Consider the following 21,063-nt stretch of genomic DNA (forward strand, 5'->3'; position numbering starts at 1 on the left):
CGTTGGCTGGCCGGGTGGGCTTTTAGCGGCCTATTACCAATTTCCAAGTATTTCTGATGGACCGGATCGTACTCCTCCCAGTTGATGCTGCGGAAGCGGTTCCGTTCGCGTGACGCCGACAGGATTGAGTCCTGTCGATGGTGCTCGTTTGGGTTGCTGAAAGCGAGAACGAGAAGGGAGACATAATTAAACACATTTTGCCAGTCGAACCTTCGTCGAACCAAGCGTGGCCGGAGCCTCGAGTCGGTGCCCCATAGAGAGTAAGGGAACAACAGTTAATTACACCCTTGCTCGCCGATAAACGCGGATTTGGGTGTGGATTTAGAAGAATGTTTTTCGGGTCGAATGGCGTTTGGTTCTTTGAAGTTGGAATTAGCTCCAGTTATGGTAGAAATTAGTTTACACGCTTGACACAGCTGGATCGTGTAACGAAGCCGAGTACATCCTCAGAAAGATTCAACAGGGACTCAATTTGATGAAATTGTGTGCCGGTAACGGATACATTGTGCTCTGATAAGCATGCTTGGATGGTGTGGAGAGAGCTCTTGCTTTGATAATTGCTAGTAGGATAAATGTACATGGTACGGTATCAAAGGCTTTGCTATAACATTCACATTATTATGTTGTTATCACGTGTGGAGTTGGACAGTTTGATAATGACACAGGTCAGGTCATTTACATTTACAGACCGGCCCCGATTTTCTTGATCAAATGGGCCTTTGAAAACGACGAAAACATCGGCTAGCGTTCAAAAGCCTACTCAAGACTTAATAGATACAGAACAAACGATACTTATACAAATCAATGGCCATTAATCGTTTTATACTTTCTTTTACCTTTCTGGTGTCTATGCCGTGTAGGTTTACAATAATACGCTCAGTTCTTCAATTGAAAGACAATTTTGATTGAGTAAAGTAGTCTGATGCGGGAAGCCTGCACCAATTCGCTTATTAGTCCATGCTCGAATCTTTTGTCATACAAAATGCATTTAATGCTTTGGGTAAAGAACCACGTTAGTATAAACTAATTTCGAACTAATTTCATGCGACACAAATCGAGGTCGACGAAAACCGGAGCCAACTTGTACTTGTTCGCATCGTATATACAAACGGTGTCGAATTTATTGTCGATCAAAGTAGTCTTGCTAAAATTGGACTGTCTGAAGAAATCTTACCCTGTTCGCGCGAAGTTAGCCCAGTACACCATGATAGCCTCCGAAAGGGCCACCTCCGACTTGGTGTAGTTCCGCGGGAAGTGATTGAAGCCGTCCACGAGTGGAGCGCCGAACACGTACGGTAGGTCCTCCCCGTGCACCGTACCCATCCGCTGCGGGTAGTCCCCGTCCTTGGTCTGGTAGTCGAACACGTAGAAGAAACACTTCGGCCCCGACGGCTCCTGGCCGGGCAGTGGCGGCGGTGGGGCCAGCATGTCGCCGGTGTGCACGAGTGGCGCAACGAACTGAGCATCGGACAGCGCTGAGACGGCGGCATCGCGCATATTGATCGGGTGCTGCACGGTACGCTCCCAGTCCGTATACTCGTTCACCACCGTGTAGAAGATCTCGCTCAGGTGGTAGGTGTACGCGTTACGCACGTACGTCCGCAGGATCTTGTCTCGTCGCTCGCCCTCGAACCCGCTCTGAATGTCGGCGGCACTGAAGCGCCAGAGAGCCTCGCCGGTGACGACGCCGAACAGCAGGTCGTAGCGCCCGGCCGCACCTTGCGAGCGCTTGGAGGTGCCGGCTCGGACCGGCAGCTCGTCGATGTCCTGGTTGGACCGGCCGGGTCGTATCACCACCCCGTCCACCGATGGACCGAACGCACTCAGGAAGCTCGGTGGCTGAATGTCGGCGGCGAACAGCTCCTCGAGCGGCACATCCCGCAAGCAGTCGACGATCAGCTCGTGGTTCTTGATTAGATCCTCCGGGATCGAGCAGTTGACCTCCTTGGCCAGCTTGAGCGCGTACACTACCGGGTCTTCGACCAGCGCCCAGGACGAGTAGGCCGAGCCGGACAGCAGGATCGCCCGGTGGAACAGGCCCGGCACCATCGTCGGGGACGTCATCAGGAAGTTGATGCAGGCTGCGCCACTCCCGTGCCCCGCCAGCGTCACCGTCGACGGGTCGCCGCCGAACTTGGCGATGTTCTGCTGGACCCAGTGCAGGGCGGCCATCTGGTCCATCAGGCCATAGTTCGCCACTCGGGCGCGCAACTGTGGGCTGGGATTGGCATTAAGAAAACCTGCGGAAATAGCAACGGAAGGTGCTCTACAGTGTCTACATTCTCATAAGGTAAGTTATATGATTTTTTGTACCCTCTCGCCCATACGTTCAAGATGAAGTTTTGTACTCCAATTTCATACGTCAAAGATGAAGAAGTATCGAAAAAGAATATATTAGTTAGGCTCAATTAGTGCTAAATATAATCCAAATATTTTTTAAGGTCCTTTCTATTGATCGTTTCTTTGGAGAAGCACATCTTGGATCGTGAAGCACAGAAAAATACTGTTTGGAAATTTAAAATCTGAAGTGGATTAGCAATAGCTAATGATTTTTGCAACCTTCACCCACATTCAACCTATGCTGATTCATTCGCTACCCAGGAAATGCAATTTAAATTCACCGGATTAAGAGTAAAAATCATCCGACTCCCAATCGGACGGTCGGCAAAAATGAAAGACAAACTCATTCTTTTTAATGTTGATTAAAAGCACATTCGCAATTAATCGGAAAATCAATCAGTGGATTGATTGAGTAGAAGGGGAGGGTAGTTTCTGCGAAAAGGAAAAAAGTGTCTGGTACAGCTATCGGTTTGGAATGTTTCTTTATCGCCGGTTTTGCTCAGTGCCTGAGCCCCGGCTTGGATCTGATTTTTCCTTTCAAGCTTCAATCTAGAATATTCATAAATCAGAACCGAGTTTGACTTTTGCGAATGGATGGGTGGTTTGGGCGGGGGGAAATCAGGCCGGCAAGGACTGAGTGGGAGTGAATAAAGCTGAATGGTAAGAAATTAATCATTTTGCATGATTGATGAATGGTTGCACAGTTATTTGCGGCATCGTTTTTCTTCTGCCCGATGCGATTTAGCGATGGTGGTAATTTGTTTTAGGTAGATGTGTTTTCTACTGGCTCGAACGCGGGCTAAAAAAGCTGTTGGGGAAAACTAAAAGTTGTCGGTGATGGCAAAACTTACCCAATATACCTAACCGATAGTTTAACGTAACTACGACTAAATCACTGTAACTGGCTAGTACGGTACCATCGTACGGGTTCCCGCTGTTCCACTCGAACGACTCTCCGTGTAAAAATACTATAACAGGCAGTTTCTTGTCACTTTGAGTGGCTAGAGGAAGGGAGAAGTAGAGAAAAGAAAAGAAATGATCATCAGGTGCGAAGCAAATAGTATTATGTGCTAAAGCAAAGTAGCTCTTGCGGGCGTAAGATTGACCGAAAAATATGGATTATCTTGTACGCAAAATCTACCCAAAAGAGGAAACCCAAGGGGAGATAAAACAGATGGTTTAAAAAAATCGAAAGCGACTTACCATGAACTGGGGCAAATACATTCAAATACAAACAGTCCTCCGATTGGTTCTGTAAAAAAGGTAGCAAACGTTTCAAGTACTCTAGTCGTCCTTTTGGCATCTTATCTAAAGCTGCTGTTTCGTTATTTACATTCGGCAGTCGCTGGGGACAGACCGGACTAAACTTATCCGCTATCCGTATGCCGTCCCAGGGCGACGGCGTGCGGGTTGGACTAAATCTGCAAAGGAGAGAGAGAGAGAAAGGGGAAAAAATAACGATAAGAATCTGCTAACAAGCACACCACCATTTTCGGGACCGAGACTGCCCCACTTTTGACGACCCCGGGAAAAGGGATGAAACCCGACCGGGCGCGGGTTTAGGGTTCTGTTTTAGAAACTGGCACCCGAAACCAAACCAACCCCTTGGGGAAGGAAACCGGTGCGCGGTGATGAGGGTGCAATTTTCTTGGCGGATCGTGTTCGAACCGGGTCGACGCTGACCTCCGGGGCAAACCCAGCGGCGGCTCGAAAGTAGTTTTGATTGGTTTCAAATTTGGTACGGAACGAGGTTCTTAACGATGCACGATTTGGTGTTTTTCTGTCAGCTAAAGATGGAAGACGAAACGACCCACCCAGTTGCGGATGTGTCTACTGGGACTGGGAAGTGATCATCGAGTCCATTTTCGGCTATACTTTTTATTATCGAGGAACATTCGAGGTTGCAACTTCGGGTAAGCATCCGAATCGCATCGGGAATTGTCAATCGATTCGCACCATCATTTCGACGAACAATGTGCTTTGAAAAGCCATTTGAAATAGATGCTTTCAAATGGGGTTTAAAGTGATTTGTTTAGTTTTTGTGGTTTGAAATGTGCTTCATAACAGGTTTCACGGGAGGGAATTTTGTAAACTGATAGTATTGAAGTTATTCATGAACCCTTTTGTTTCGAAAAACATGCAAATGGATACCATTCGTGGAAATAGTAATTACTGCAACATATTTATATACAATAATCCATGAAAACAAAATTTACAATTTCAAAAGAGGTTTTCCTTTTATTATTTAAATTGTTTGAACTATCCCACTTTATTCTTCGTGCTTGAATCTATTCTAAACGGTATTGGTTCGATTTGTTTCGCACTTGTCGTTCGATTCGTGTGAATGCTAACATGGAATTTTATGCAATACTTCAACATATAATCAGTGGCACACCGTTTGATCTTTGGCATTACGCAAATGCAATATAGTGGATTTTTATCTTCTCTCTTTCCCCTTTCCATTCACTTTGCCTATAATCAGCGGATCATTGGATTGTTTTTATTTAATTTAAAACCTAGACAATTATCCAGCATGTACCATAACGCGATTTCGTGAAGCGATAGTGACGTTGGGAAAAAATTGGTAACCTTTTTACCCTGCCCTTTAATCGGATGCAAATAAAATTCAATACACTGGTCGCAACTAACGATGGCTTGATGAAACGCCCCCCTTTTCCCATGCAGAGAGCCCGACGAGTAGTTTCCAAAGACCGTACACATCAATCGAATCATATCACTGGCCTATTATGGTGGGTAATTTTGTTCGACAAATTTCTTTCCATCTCAATTAGCCAACAAGCGCGTCATAGCGACAGTGGCTGGCGGGCGGGCAGGGTTTTTATTTTCGTGGGGGAGTGAGAAAAATCTACAACTGTACAGAATTTAAATTAGCACCCATTTTAACAGCAATACTGGTGGGCGGGGGGTGGAAAGTGGTTCCGGATTGAATTGCGGCCCGCAACCGGGACGAGATTGATTTGTTCGCGCGCCCGTTCGGGTCGTTTTATTTTACGGATATTTTTTCATTTGTGCCAATCAGGTGCGAAGCGTGGTGCATTGACGTCGCACATTTCACGGGAAGGGTTGAGAGGATGAAAAAAGGGTAAATGCAAGTCAAATTTCCCACAGCCACCGTTTTTCGACCAATCGAACGCCAACTGCTGCTGCTGCTGGGTGAGTGCTGCGGATGCAAATGTGTCTGCATTGGAGCTGATGGAGTACCGGACGCAATCGTACCGCTGTATCATTCATTTTGCGCATCGTTGTCGGGGGGGGCCTTGCAAGGGTCTAGAGCAGTGGTGTGAAGGGGTAGGTTGATGGAATAGTTTTCAATCAGAAAAACAGCATCACGATAATCCATCGGATGCAATCGAATGCAGCCCCCGCATTGTGGAAGGGTTTTCCCCCACCGCCATGACTAATAAGTTGCGCAACGACAACATAACCGTTTCGCGTTACTGATGTGAGAGTTTTTCTTTTGATCTTTCGAAAACATATGCGCTCAACATAAAATGCACGACATAAAAAATTGGTTGATTTAGTTTTGCAATAGTTTTGGGCCGGCTAAAACCGATTAATTTTTAGTTTTTGCCTGCGATAGCTTAATTTATGATTATTGTTCAACGCTATCTTTAATTTATTATCCCGAGTACTGGGGACGATGCGATGCACACGTCCGCTTACACACAATTTCAAGCGATATATTTCATGCAACATACGCAACGATTCGCTCGCCTCGACATGACCGAGCGCTGGACGAGGAATGATTTTATGTCAGTATGGTTTGCGGTGTGGCGCGTTTGTGTGGTAAATAATTATTTTTATACGGTTATTACCATTATGATAATACCAGGCGACCCGAACCATCACAGTGTGTCATCCGGGTCGGCCAACTCCGTGTGCCGTTGTCCAGATGCGTGCCCTTGTGTCACGGAAAGTGTTAGTGGTTTCAGGGGTTTTCGGCTGACATGAATGAGCATCATTAGTGCGTTGAGCAAAGTGCAATGTCGACGGAGGGGCGGTGGGCGACAACACATCCGGCCCGGAAAGCCTCATTTGCTGGCCAGACCAAAATCCGACACGGGAACAAACATTTCGCTTCTACCGTGGCTCAAAAGGTCAGTCAGTCGGAATCTCTGCATCGCTTCGACGTGCGCCGTTTTCCTAACCTTGCCTGAAGCACGGTTTTCCGTATGTCCCGGTGTGTGTGTGGCTTATGTCGGTGGTGGCAAACGGACACACCGGTGCCACTTTTATGTTCATCATCAAAAAAGCAATGTCCCGCTGATGGGATTTCGATGTGCCCGCGTAGTCGTCCTACATCGGCTCGGATACATTCACCCCAAGACGGTAAAGTGTGCGAGTAAGTGTAAGAAAAACACCCTTCGCACCCATCACAGGAACACCACGGGTTGGGTAGAAAACGAGCATCAGTGAAAGCAGGCAAATGTTGATGATGCCGATGCTGTTGATGCCACTGTCAGGTGCGTCATCAATGTTACGGTTATGATTATTACGCGTATAACCGTGCGCAAAGAAAAGAGGTTTAACGAAAACAGAACCGGCTTGGAAAAAGAAGGAAATTGAATGCCGTCTGAAAGTCAACCCCCTTCGGACCATTTGGCCTGGTCTGCAAGGTGCATTTCGCCAGGAGGAAAATGTCAAAACACCTTACAGCGCACCGCCTCGATACAGGGATCGCTTTCACTGGGTAGAAGATGGCGGCCATTCTTCTTCAATTTCCATCGCCCGTCTCATAAGTTCAATGTTTTTGAATGGTACACAAAAACATCGTTTAATGGTTTATTTTGCTCCACTTGGTTTTGTTTTAATGGTTACGCGATGTTGGACCATTAGTTTTCCTGGCTATGGCATTAAAAAACTCACATTATTTTCAGAAAGTTCTATTTATTTATTTACAGGGTGGCATCGTAGAAGTGATACACTTATTTGAGTGTTTTCAGACAATCTTTATGTGTCACATACATGGGTATATTTTGATAAATTAACATGTTTACATTTGATGTACAAAACGTACACTTAGTGTTCAGTTCAGTTTTCTAGTAAATTGCAATGAATTCAACTCGCGAATAATTAAATATTTAGCATTTGCAAGGTTTGAAAAACGCTCAGATTAGACAGACTGTCTGTCTGCCTCAATTAAAGTCTCATCTCAATTTAAGTCGATTATTTGTCTACCGGACCATCAAGCGATACGAGGAGACAGGCACGGTTATTCTAGAGAAGAAACCGGGTAAAAAATGGAGAGTCCGGTTGTTTAAGATATGGGATGAAATGCAGGATAAAGTTATGCGTGCGGTCTGCAACGACTTTCATAAGGTTCTATGGGCAGTTATCAAGTGCAAAGGTGATAGATTTGAAAAAATTAAGTGAAATGCAAGTTTAATAGTAATAGATGCTATTTAAATCGATTTCGAAGAGATATCATACCTGGTTTCAATTTTATTACATAAACAAAGTGTATCACTTCTACGATGCCACCCTGTATTTCATATTTCATTATTTCATATTATATTTCATATCAACTATTCATATGATCAAACTTGAACCGTATTAGCAACTGTTACTTTTATAAATTTCAACTCAACTTGCAGCATAATTTAGTATCTTTATGTAAAATAGACTTTAAGAACCATAACATAGACTTTCAATTAGTAATTGAAAGTTTTGTTGACATTGATCTTCTTTGTATGAATTCTTTCACAACGAAGGTTATACATCTTAAGCTGAAGCCTATCGTTTCAAAGAAATTTGTTTCCTCCAATTAAGATTTTGAAGCTTGTAAACCGACCACTAACGGGGCTATTGACAAGGAAGATGAACTAAGTCCGGGTTGCTGGTTTGTTTCTTGTTATCCGACATGGGATCTAATCCAACCATCCACTCCCCCTCAGGGGATTCGAGGGCGGTTTCACGACTGCAAGCTACAGCACAAATCTCGAACCCAACTGTAAATTTCGAAACAGCTTCAATCGAGGGCGTGACATTCGAATGGAAATGTTCGAGATTCAACATTCGTTGTATACTTATTTTTTTACTTTAATGAACGAAAGGGCATGGTTTTGGGATTGTCCTTTTTTCGGTATTCTTTGATTTGTACCGCCCCGTGCTGGAGGAAAATGGGAAAGATGAGAAGTTTCGTGGATGAACAGCTTCAATGTTGTACCGGCTAGTGTTTGATGTTTCTTAAAAAAACAGAAAATCACATATCCAAAAGCATAAAAAAAACGAAAAACATACGAGTCGAAGGCGGTGATCATTTGTCCGCTGTACATACTGTACTTGTTTTCAGCCCTTGCTTTAATAGGTTTTCTTCGTATGGGTGTTGAATTTTAGCGTCTTTGAAGTGAACACCATGATACGGCCGATAGAAAGACGCCTGAGCTCTACATAAGGATAGGGCGACCATCAAACCAAAAAAAGAAAGCCTTTGTTGAAAAAAGTATGCACCACCCTCCTACAGACAATGAACCTACAAACGAAGGAAAGATTCGCTTCGCTTTAGCTAGTCGACAACTTGTGTTTGTATTGTTTTTTTGATTCTTTTTTGTTCACTCTTATCGTGATCCACCCTGTCTTTGGGCAAATCATGTTTTCCCTGGTGTCCGTTTTCGACGTCTTTTTATTTCTTCATTTCTTCAGTTTCTTTTGCTCCCAAGACGTAGCGCGTAGTCAAGGTTCAAATTTTATTTCCCTTTTCTTTTTCTTTTTCCGTTTACCACGAAAAGCTATGGACTCGGAAAATTTTCTTGACCTCGTAAGGGCAGACCCTTTTCCTCCTTTGTTTCACCCATCGCTTGGTACGCTTTATTTCGACATAAGATTCCAGCCCGGTACCGAGCCTGATTGGAGTTGCTAAATTTTGGACTAAATGCTTAAGTCAGGAGGAAAACAAAAGAAAGCTAGATAAAAAAAAATTAAGGAAAAATGGCCAGCTAGGCAGAAAGCAACCGCAGTGGTATAAAAAAACCAGGCTCTTGAGATGGAAGCAGCTTAAGCCGAAAGATAATCTATGAAGAGCTTCGGCTTGCAAGGCCGAGGAAAGGTGGGATGAGTGAATGGAGAGAGAAGAGGAGATGGTGAAAAAAGTAAATAAATAAACCGGCCCTTCAAGATGAAGGAAAAAGTTAAGACGCATGCCAATTTAACTCCCCGCAGACGGCGAACGGCACGAGGCAAAGTGGTGCTTTCGGGTAAATGGTATCAAAATCCATCCCAATTTGCCGCGGCTTTTCCGACGAGCGAGGGAAGCCTTCGGCGTGGGTGCGCCGCTCGTCATCGTTGTGGCCTTGATACGATTTCTTCTGAGAGAACCCAAGGGTCCACGAACTGCGAAGGCGGATGGAGAAGAAGGGTGTATGTGCGATTTGCGCAAAGCTGATATGTTTGAGAGCTCATGTTATGAAGTTATCTCGTTTGTAAAACATATTGAAGTGTTTCGTATCGCCACTGGCATATGCTTACCAATTGGTGGAACCCGAGGGCCGTAACGGATTTGGCCGATGACCTCGAGAATCATTCGTTTCACTTCTGGTGTTTGGTGGCACTAAGGAGAAGGAGGGTGGTGCACTGCGAGGGTAAACCTTGCCGATCAAAGAGTTGAGCAATGGTGCGTTTAAATTGCCCGGTTATTTCTATTTTGTCGTTTTGTGGTCAGAAACAATTTAATTTTTCCTATGAAGCGCTTTCGGGTAGAGGCCATTTTCCTCAGCCAGACAGTTCTGGCATTTTAATGGAACAGCTTTTAACTGGAGGCTGTGAGGCTTATGTTGAGGTGTTTTATTTAAGGTGCTTTATTATTATTATTATTATTATTATTATTGTTATTATTTTAATAGCCGTAAAATCATGAATCTGTAGCAATGCCGATAAAATATTTATGACTATATGACTCAGGTTATTTGTTTCTTAAATGAAAAAGTTTCGTTGTATCTCGAGCTTAGAAGCTTAACAATTCGAAGGATCCTCACAATCAAGATAACATAAGATGATTCCTTGACGGTGATATCTAATTTCATCCTTGCAGGTCGGTAAGCCAACTCGCCATTTTTCCCCGGGGAAAACAGCGATGCGTGACAGAGAAATGATGTAATGTACATTTCATGACTTGTCTGAACCCGCGGTCGGGAAAATTGTCTTCAGTAGGATCACCACTCCGTCAACGCTTTTGAGCGATTAGACGACTAGTTGAACTAACGAGCCACACGGTATAGAATTCGGCTCGTACTGGAGAAAAGATGAAGTGAGACAGAAGAGTGAGAGTATAGGTAGGAAATTCTGAAAATTGAAAACGTGTACATTTGTGGTGATGATACGAAGTGTTGTGCAATCAGCGAACTTGAAACAGCAACGCGAGCGGTTAACTGACAAGTGACATGTGAAATGTTGTCATTTTGAAGAAGACTGAAGGGAAGCCATATACATTTACTGAAATGTTTTGCTGCTCCATCAACCGCTCCTTATGAGCATGCCTTCATTATAATCAATTCCATTCGAGAGGGAAGAATTCCACACAAACCACGAAAATGGCAATGTTTTAAAAGGCAATTTTAGCTATAGCAAGATTGGGACAACATCTATAAAACATCAGGTTAAACAGAGGTTCATTTGGCTTTCAATTAACGAAAGAAGCATTAAACTTTTGTCAATGTTTATCTTCCCACACCGTGTTGAGTTGCGGCGTGTTTTAAGTCGCGTTGTAAAATCAACATTCGCGCGGTACTCGCGGTGTGTCAAGCGAAGCAAAAATAATCAATAAACTTCTTCAAGCTGTTCAAAGAGCCACATAGAGCGTCAAGCGCAGTTATAGCTTCGAGCAGTACATGACATTCGTATTTCTGAAGCATGAGAGGTTAGTGTACTCGTAAAAGCATCTCCGTGCAGGTGAGGGTTAGCTTGAAAATTTTAGTCGTGGGTATTTGTAACCTTTCGGATATGAATGGAACGTGCGTCAGAAGATAAAACTGAAGGGGAAAATAAAAATAAATCCAAAACAGAATAATAGAGAAGTGGCATGGAAGATGGAAAAAGTAAAGGCTGGAGACCTTGAGACTTTAATGGATGGCCGTTTGCTCAGCATAGACGCACGTACACTGCTCTGGTTTCCATTCATGGTCACCGAAGCGTCCGAGCTCATTCATCATTAATCGTGGCGGCAAAATGACTTCCAAGGCGGGGAGGAACAAACCTAATCTCGCCCACGCTTGCTTTAGCGAGTGAAAAGCTTTTATTTTACTCAGTTAGCTTGTCGAGGGCGGGCAATGTGCAAAAAAGGTTGTATACCTAGCCGCAAAAAACTGACGGTTTTGTCAACAAAAATCCAGGAAAAACAATTTGCAAGAACTTTGAAATCAACGAGTCGGTTAATGAGTTGCTGTATGTTGAATTTGAATAAGATGGATTTCTTATCCATCATTTTACATATTTATTTTCTTATTTCAGCTAATTTGAACCATCATTAACAACTGTTCACCCAAATTAAAGACATGTGATCAAGCTTTGGGCAAAAGATCTTTAATTTTTCTTTAAAATTGTTGCGAAATGTAAATTACCTGGTGGCACGTAGTAGTAAAAAGTAAAATATCTCAATCAATTAAGTACACCCAACGGTTTGACCGACATTGCTGCATTAATAAGCGGTCGAATGATTTTCCAGGCTAAATCGTAAGCACTTGTTTTTCATTCCTAGGGTTTACACTCCGTCGCTTTCGCTGTACAGAACCATAGAACCATGCTTGCTTTGAATTGCAAAAATTCGTGATGCATAAATAAAGAAACGTTTCATTAGCTCGGATTTAGGGCGTTGACCTCCAGTCCAGGGCCCGTGACTGGGGTTTGAACAGAATTCAAATTAGCCATCAAACAGCTCGAGCAGTGGTGAATAAGGTCAGTAGCCACCGAATATTAGCAAAGGCCAGGGACTTCCACGAATATTGACATTTGCTTTAACACTGCCTGAAGGATCATTCCGACAGAAATACGAAGCAGGATTCGGGTAACATTTGCGAGATGTTTCGATTGGAATTAATGAGAAACTGAACTGGCGGAAAGATGCTGGTCGACGTTGTCGAAGAAACCTTAATTAAAACCGTCATGTTTATAGGAGCTTGAGGCGTGACAAGGTATGTTTCCATAAGCAGGCTTGGGATAAATAACAAAAGGATCTGTAAATCCGATTAAATTCAGGGATTGTCAAGGATTGAAAGATTTGAAGGTGAACAGTTGGCATCGCTCGTGTTTGTTTAGTTTTATAAGATTAATTTACTTATGCTATGAAGCGAAGCAAATCTTTGCATTGCTTTTATCTGTAAACTCCAGATTCGCAACGTAGTTGTTTACTTACTAAACATAAAATAATAGTGCTGTAACGTCACGCAATAAGTTGTATCCGCCGTGAAGTGCAATCGAGTGGATCGGGTTAGAATATAAATCCACTCTGACTGCTGACTCGCGAGGGAACCTCTTTGGGTCCATAAACGCTCAAAAATAAAGCGTTGCAAAAGCTTCTATGTGCTGTATGACTTCTAACGCCAGCACGAAAGCCAGTGTCCCTAGATTCCCGATTTTATTGTCACTCACAACCAACCAGAGTGGGCAAGAATTTAGTGAAATCGGTCCGGATTGTTGATTGTATGTACACAAATCGTGGTCCCTAGCGTTGGTGGATTGTTGTATTTGCGTTCACCAGCCGGCCATAATTAATGGAGCTTTACAGCACCACGGTCGAGTTGGTGTGGCTAACCGTGAACGAAATGGGTCTATGTGAAATGCAGGTAAGGGACATACCCGAACAGGCAGTAACACTCCTTTCCAAACCTGAATTGGAGCTACAAACACAATCTACCACTACTTTCTGTAACCTTTGTGAACATTAGAGTAAACATAAACTCGTCGATAAGCTTTGATTTGCAAGGTCCACTCTCCAGTTGCAACTGGAAAACCTTAAATGGTTTATGAAAGTGAATAAAATAATTCAGCACAAGTTATTGAAGAAGCGGGAAGCGAAAATATATGTTACTCACTCTTCTGTGGTTCTCGTATTACTTTACTCTCGTTTTGCTCAACTTGCTGTGGGGAATCTTTTATTGGATTGAATTTAAATCGCTTCATTGGATTGAGATTTGATGGCTCCATTGTAGCATTTCTTGGCGAGCGGGATTTTATGGAGTGGTTCCTTTGGCTAAAAGAATAGAAGAAATCTTATGGACTCTTGTTTGAATCGGTACCGCTTGGCAAAACGAGGTTGGAACCGGAAAATTGTGCAGAACCGAACTCAAGCCACGCTTTTGTTGAAAGAATGTGTACTGGCGGAACGGTTGCCCTTTTGCCGACCCTTGGGGCATCCGAGAAACATTTGCCATTCCTTTCCACACTCGTAGGAAAGTCGGTAGTCTGATACCGGAGGGAAAAATGGATGGGATGATAAATATTTATTATTGACCGGTAATGAAACATTCTATCTTTTCGATTTTAAACTGCTCTCAGCGAAATGTGAAGTACTGAGGCTGGCCTCGAGCTCGTCGATGCCATTTTAAGTAGAAAAATCTCGGTTGGATTTCTTGTGACTCGGTCTCGCCGTGTGAGGGAAAATTAAATTCCATTCCATCACAAATCTATCATCGCCTAGAAGAAGGTTGGAAGTGATGAAGTTTTGTACGTTATGTAAAATTATAAATAAGTATTTGATAGGGAATTTGAAAAATATTTTATTTTGAACCGGAAAAACCTGAATGATCCGGAATGATTTTGAAGTATTTTTAAAGAATGACAGAATTTTCTCATTGAAATCAAAAACATTTTGTCGGGCACATCGGAATAAAAATTGGTTATAAAAATACACGCAACCGCTTCAGACAGAGCTTGTTGATATGTTAACTTGAAAAAAAAAGGATTGCGAATCTATTGCTAAAGCACGCAGAAAGCGCGAAACACAAACATCAAAGAGATCGCCTTCGATCTGAATCTTTACGACCAGCTTCCCCAGCCTTCTTTGTAGGCTCGGTGAATCCTCCGCGTTCGGCAATGGCGAACGGCCGAGCGTGCGTGCATCCGTAATCTCGAGCATCCGGTGGATCATAAGTTTTGTGATTTATTCATCAAAGGGCTCAAGAACTTTTGCCCCTGGCCCATACGTTCTTTCGGTATCGCTTATCGTCATTTCAAACGAGGGTTCACGTAGACACACATCTTACGGCCTCGGAACACACGCTCGAAACGGAATCGGATATCTGGCCTGGGAGTTTCAGCCGAGGGCTGGAATTGCAAATGAGCTTATCGGGCCAGGAAACGGGCCAAAACGGCCAAAAGTTGTGCTGGCGTGGAACCATCATCGGTTTTGCAGCGTTTTTGCTCACTGAAGTACATGTTCAAGGAAGGAAGAAGCAACCGGACGGGAAGGGAACATGAGACATGAAAAGCAGCGTAAATCGATACCGGTGAACGGTACTTTTAATATTGGATATGTTGCAAGAGGAAAAACTTTCCAGTCCTTTGATGCATTCACTCGGGAGGGGCCTCGAAAGTTCATCGTCAGGCAAGTTTCCTCATCCTGAGTTTTCTCACCGTCGGAAGTTGAGCTATAATTTAGGATGGAATTGACGGAAGCTTTCCCGACGGTTTGAGCAGTCCTTTTTGGAGGAGAAAGAAAAACACTCCGGATGGAAAATTGTTACTTTACCAAAAATTATTTTGCTGCTTTTTGGTGAAGAGTTCGTTTTAACCCATGAATATTTAGATGAAACGTGTCTTCGTTTACATCCGCGGCGTTTCATAAAAAGGCCCGTAACCGATCTTCCCTCAAAGTAACACAATTCGTTTCGGTTCGGACACACGTTATGGTAAACCGAACCAATCCTTTGTCGATCAAATCAACCCAGACAGCCAAATGTGGGGTTCCCTTTCCTCCGATTTCGGCGGGGTCGAACCATTCCGCTGGTGCTTGCGGCGAGGAAGCCAAACTTCCGGCGCACGGGCCACGTGTGTACCGCAAAACCCGACAGTACCGCACGCACGCACGCAAACGCTGTGACACGCATTCCAATCACGATCGCAATTTTATTGCCCAAACCTTCGCGGCTTCAGTTTTTCTATTTGCCCGCCTCTTCCGAGAGGCGTTTAGCGTGTCTTTTATGGTGCGGAATCCAATTCCATGGCACAGGCGGTGAAAGATGGGGTAGTGAAAAGGGGGAAAATTGTTACCAATCCATCGGTTTGGATGCCCGCTGGTGAAACCCGTCTGCGCTTTGCTTGTGGGACTCGAGCAAACCCGTCAGCCAGTTTCATGTTATGGCGGATGGAGGACATTCCGCGGGCTTTGCTATTCGGGGAACGAACTTCGAACAAAACAGCGGCCAACAACAAAACCGACACCACAACAACGCACCGTTCCTAGGAGCATGCCGGGCAATCGAACGTGGCGTCGACCCAACGCACGTGCCTTGTGCTTCAAAAGCAGTGATTTAGAGTGGGTTTCTTTCGGGAGAGTGAAAAACGGCCAAGATTTACGTTCCGACAAGGGGCTTGGCTTTCGTCGGGCAAAGAATTTCAATTGTTCTGGTTTGGTCGTAGGAAGTCGCAAACATTTCACTACCCAGAAGCAACTACCAGCCGCGCTTTAGAGCTACGACAAACGAACGTGAATTATATTTATGCATTTGCATACTCCAAGGGATAAATTAACACTGGGACGTTTGTTTGGGAGAAACATGTCTCAAATTTAGCCCATTTTTGCAATCACAAATTATACTTCCTGTCCTTCAACACAGTCACACGTTTCGGAGTGATATACCACTGCCACGATTTCCCCAGATACCATCAGTCAGGATCCTCCCGCTAAGAACACCTGAAATGTGCGTGGCCTGAATTCATATTCACAGGAGCCGCTTGGGGTTCGCAGAAGTGCAATATCGGAAGCGAAAACATGCCCATTTCCAGAGTTACCGAAAGAGAGAGAGAGAGAAAGAGCGTGAGGTGTAAATGTCCGAATAAATAATGATTTATGTGTGAGATTATGTGATCAGAATTGGACGCCAAAGGACAGTCGTCCTGGGAGGACTACCAAAAGAAGGTTCAGGTTTTAGGTCTCCAGCCGACCACAGGCTCATCTCCCAAAGCTCGCAACGGCTTGGAGAAAGATGAAAGAAAGACTGGTCGACACTTTCTAGGAATACCTTCCCCACACCAAACCCCGTTACGGTTCATTCCCCACACGTTACGGTTCATCCTTGTGGACGTGCGGTCATCCTAGGATCGGGTAACGTTTTCTCTGTTGCCTTCCGAGAAGATGCAAAGCAATGCACGTGTCCGTGGCGTGCAAACATAAAATGGAACCCCAGGCAGGAGTCAAGCTCGTTTCTCCGTATATCCCACCCTCGATCACTACAGCCACTAGAAACTAATCTGCGCCAGCTTGAAACGCACCCCCAATATCGAGGTGGAATTTAAGGAGAGGCTATAAATAAATGATTTCAGGTCACAGTGTAATGCAACGGTGAAGGTGCTGGTACGCTTTGAAAGTGGAATCGAGCCTTTCGGATTTCCAAACCTTTTTATGGAATTGCATCGAAAGCGCGTATCGGGGCGCAAAACGACCATCCACGGTGGTATGGCTTTGAATCAACGTATTGCCATCATGTAATCACTGCTTGGTCCAAAATTCCCGTACCTTTCTGGTTGGAAGCAGAGAGACCATAAGAGATTGTTTACGATTGCAATCTCGGATGAAGCAGGACCGGGAAGAACTAATTCCTAAGAATTGCAAATTCTGATCCTTTACATCAGCATATGCAATACCATGGAGTAGTTCCATAGCTACATCGGGTGTGTGTAGGGAGTGTGGTCATAGGAATGGTTATAAAAGCAATGATTGAAGAGGCAGATGGTAGTATTGTGAGGATGGATTCCTTCGAAAAATGAACCATGTGAAGGCGTAAAGGTTTTATGAATTATGCACCCAATCCAAACAATTTCTGAATAAACCACAATAGTAGAACATAATCGCTGCTACTCCAACTTATTTGAAGCTAATTTCGTGGAGAATCCAAGCATTTTTGTAGAAGGTAATAAGTTTGTCAGAATTCATTAATCTGCTTTCACTAGTTTCTGGAAATTTTCTTTGTTTTGTCAAGAGCATTGAGTAAACCTTTACACGAGTTCCATAATACACCCTACGGAATCCTTGGCAACATCCTCAGATACTCTAAATAAAGTCACCAGTTCTCGGGACGAAGCCTGGAAATTCATTAAATATTCATTCAAATAAAAGATTCGTTTGAAGCAATTTGCCAACCAACCCATTGCCAGCAACGGAAGCAAAAAGGAAAGTCATGCTGCACCGAGCTTTTGTTTCTTCCTTCCCCGCCCAAGGGTTTTAGGGAGGGGTAGAGCTATAATATGCCTAACATACAACCGGCAGCCAACGAGCGCACTTTCGCTCAACTGACCTCGGGAGAAAGTTGCCCACAAGAACCCTGCTCCATTTAGTGCAGTTGGCATGTGCGGGCCTCAGTCTTCTACACCCCCACCGGGCTCATGCCGGAGGGCAGCATTTTTCGGCCGGAATTATGGGTACCCCACGAGGACGGCGCAAGTAAAAATGGGGGTCCGCTTTTCGGACTGTCACAAACCAAGTTTATGGTTAACATTATTTATACTGATTGTGAATCATTACTTTTACATTGGCGCAGTTGGGTCGGCTTGGAACCAGTGGTTATCCTCGAGCACCGTTTATGGGTGACGGGTATTGTGAGTCCAGTAGGGACAGTCACTACGGAGGTTACGTTGACTCTGGGTCGGCAACAGTCGCCGGATGCCTTACCAACCGCCATGGCAAGCCGGTTTTTGGGAAGGGAGCGACGGGATTTACTGCCGCACGAATAAATGCTCCATCCGTCCGTCCGCTCATGTTCTTCCATGTCCGTGCCGTGGTTTTCTGTGTCCCCGGGTTCCTACAGACTATGTCAATTATGCTATTTGGACGCAGGACTGAGCCGTACCGGGACAACGGGGTTGTTGGTGACAGAGACATTGTCAGTTTAGTTTTTCCCCAGTTCGGCCACTTCAGACGCTGACTCCAGCCATTGTTGGTGAGGATTAGCGTAAAGATGGCATAAACAGCGAAAAGTGGCAGCTTCAAAAGAGGTCCATCCGCCGGACGTCCGTCGTCAAAAACTCGCAGTAGGTTGCATTGGGTTAAAGATGGATTCAAACCGATCCCGTGTCGGTCCCGGTTTATGCTCGTTTTTATTTATCTACCTTCACTCGGTTGCAGTTAGTTCGTTTAACGACCACCACTGATGATTAAAAGGGGAGCGATCGTAATTTTTTGTATAACGACCAGGCCCTCCTTACGATACACCTTCCGTTCTCGTCTGGGGCTTTAGTTTCAGTCATCAAAACCTTCCTTCATGCACTGATCGTACTACTTTCAGAGCGCATACTAGTTGCCCCGTCTTGGCTTCTTCTCGGAGCACATAGCAAAATGAAACGGCCGTAAACTGACGATAGGAGATAAAAGTAATACGCATGTCAGCGGAAAGTACATAAACGGACCAGGTTTATGGGTGAAATCGATGCGAAAATAATTTCGTGGAAAAATATCATTCGGATACCCGTTTGGTTACCCGTTTTGGTAATGTTTGGTAACGTTTTGATTGTCGGTCGTCAATTATTGTTTTGTTTGTTGATTTGAAATGGGAATCTCTAGCATTTAAGGCATAGATTCTACGTTGTTTGTTAAAGGGTGTCCCCGAAAGTGTAAGCACGATTTCAAAATTAGGTAAAAAATAAAACCTGTTCCAGAAACTGAATTTTTGTTTCATAAATTGTGTTTGGGTTATGTTCTGAACTATTTGCGAAAAACAAAATTTTTAAAAATTTAATCGTATGCTAATGACCGCACTTTTGATCTGTCGCCTTCGATATGGCTCAGCACAGACTTGTCGTGAACGGGTTTCGACACTTTTGAACGGTTTTACAGTTTTTTTTGAAAACTGTCAATGTCTTCCGCAGCTTTAAAATGTTTTCTCAAGTGTGCCTTCGTTAGCGCCCAAAATATTTCAATTGGTCTGGTCTTGGCCGACTCGTCGTCGAGCTGATGCATGAGGATTTACCACACAGCAGCTTGTCGTACAGCTTCCGGGCCCGATATTTAAAGCATGCGGCCTGATTTGCCCTCTCTTTCGATTTCTTTTGGTTTTTGTACGATTTTAAATTCAATCTTGCCTTGGCACATTGGACGTTACTTTTTTAGGTACCCATTTGTTGAGCCATATCGCGAATGGAACCTTCCTATTTTTACTTGAATGATTTTGCTCTTTCCCGGTTCAACTGTTGGTTGATAGGACCAGATTTTTGACCACTTTTCGGCGTATCCTCGAAGCTGAAAGCTACGTAATGTAGAAATCATGCTTATACTTTCTGGGACCCCCTTTAATCTGCATTAGACCATTCTTTTTGAAAGTTTTTGGAAGAGGTTTGTTTTGTACAATATCTACTCTGTGTATTAAATTACACTGTGCATTTACTTTCAGCTCTTAAACGTTCCTTACAATTAATTTCCAAACAAACTGCCAATTTAATTTATCTAAAGCTAATTTGCGATGGTGGTGGAAAATAAAATTAAATTACTTCGCATGTTGGAAGCGAACCACGTTTTGTAGGATAAAACTGCACGCCTCTTCATCTCTAATTGAAGTAGAAAAAACCGAGAGAGATAAATCTTAGCAAGTTCGAGAGGGCATGATCAAGAGAAATGCAAACAATAACCAAAACGGACCAGATACGATCGATACCATGAGGTGAGGCTCGCTTAAACCATTGTTTTTTCTTAATTCAAGAGCTTTTCTTCTGAGCGGTGAATAGCGTAACGATCCAGGGCGCTGAGAATTCATTTTCATTTCGGTTTCTGTACTTTAATTCTGTTTCGCTGCTGCTTCTGTCAACATAAATTTTCATTATTATGCAGCAATAGAATGAGAGATATTTTTCATATTATAATGTTCTAGAAAAAATTATAGAAATTAGAGCAACAATTGTTTAACAGTTTCACATATAACACTTTCAAACGTTAGAGTAAAGCTCCTGCGAACGACAAATGGGAGTCGTGGATAAAATCTTTATTGGAGGCATCTTCTTTTCATTATTTTTTTTGCGAGAGCTTTTACCCATAACGGCTGACGTTACTGTTATGATTGCTACCTGTTTCCTGTTTGCCGCCCGGGTGGTAAATGAATTTCCCAACGGAGCTTTACGGGCGAGCTAATAAAATTTTACTGCATCTCCGGGGCCGATCGCCAGCACAAGACTGTCATGTTCCGATATGCGAACGCTGGCGAATGCTGTTGGTGGTGGTGGTACCATGGTCCACTGTTCCTTCCTCCCGAAGCGCCCTTTTGAGGGGTGAAAGATTCCGAGCACCGGAAGTGAAGTGATTCGTTCACCAGCCGTGTCTTGCTGTGGCGCATCTTTACCAGCTCGTTTCGGGATCTATTTTGCTTTAAGGGACAAACGTGCTGGAATTTTATTTCGCCATACAGGCAGCTGCTCCACTGGAGGCCCTCTCTGCCGCACCGGGCATGATAGTAATTTAATAGGAGCCTATGTCGGTGTAAGAAAAGGTCCAACCCGGAGGCTCCAGAAATGGGACCATTCTTCTGGTTGCAGGTGTTCCAAAGAATGACCCGCGGTTGGTTCGGACTTTCATCT

At 43.9% G+C, this 21,063-nt stretch overlaps 1 protein-coding gene across 1 annotated transcript in view; it reads right to left on the bottom strand.

Annotated features, from left to right (window-relative positions):
- The window catches only part of LOC131259628 (neuroligin-3), a 46,787-nt gene that overhangs the window by 7,970 nt on the left and 17,754 nt on the right, over window positions 1-21,063 (bottom strand). Inside the window, exons 2-5 of the mRNA XM_058261168.1 lie at window positions 3,544-3,761; window positions 3,192-3,341; window positions 1,175-2,240; window positions 38-156 (exon numbers count right to left, since the gene is read on the bottom strand). Coding sequence (XP_058117151.1) covers window positions 38-156; window positions 1,175-2,240; window positions 3,192-3,341; window positions 3,544-3,761 — 1,553 coding nt within the window. The remainder of the gene's footprint in view (window positions 1-37; window positions 157-1,174; window positions 2,241-3,191; window positions 3,342-3,543; window positions 3,762-21,063) is intronic.

This window comes from Anopheles coustani, chromosome 3, assembly GCF_943734705.1.
Source record: "Anopheles coustani chromosome 3, idAnoCousDA_361_x.2, whole genome shotgun sequence".
Lineage (NCBI taxonomy): Eukaryota > Metazoa > Arthropoda > Insecta > Diptera > Culicidae > Anopheles > Anopheles coustani.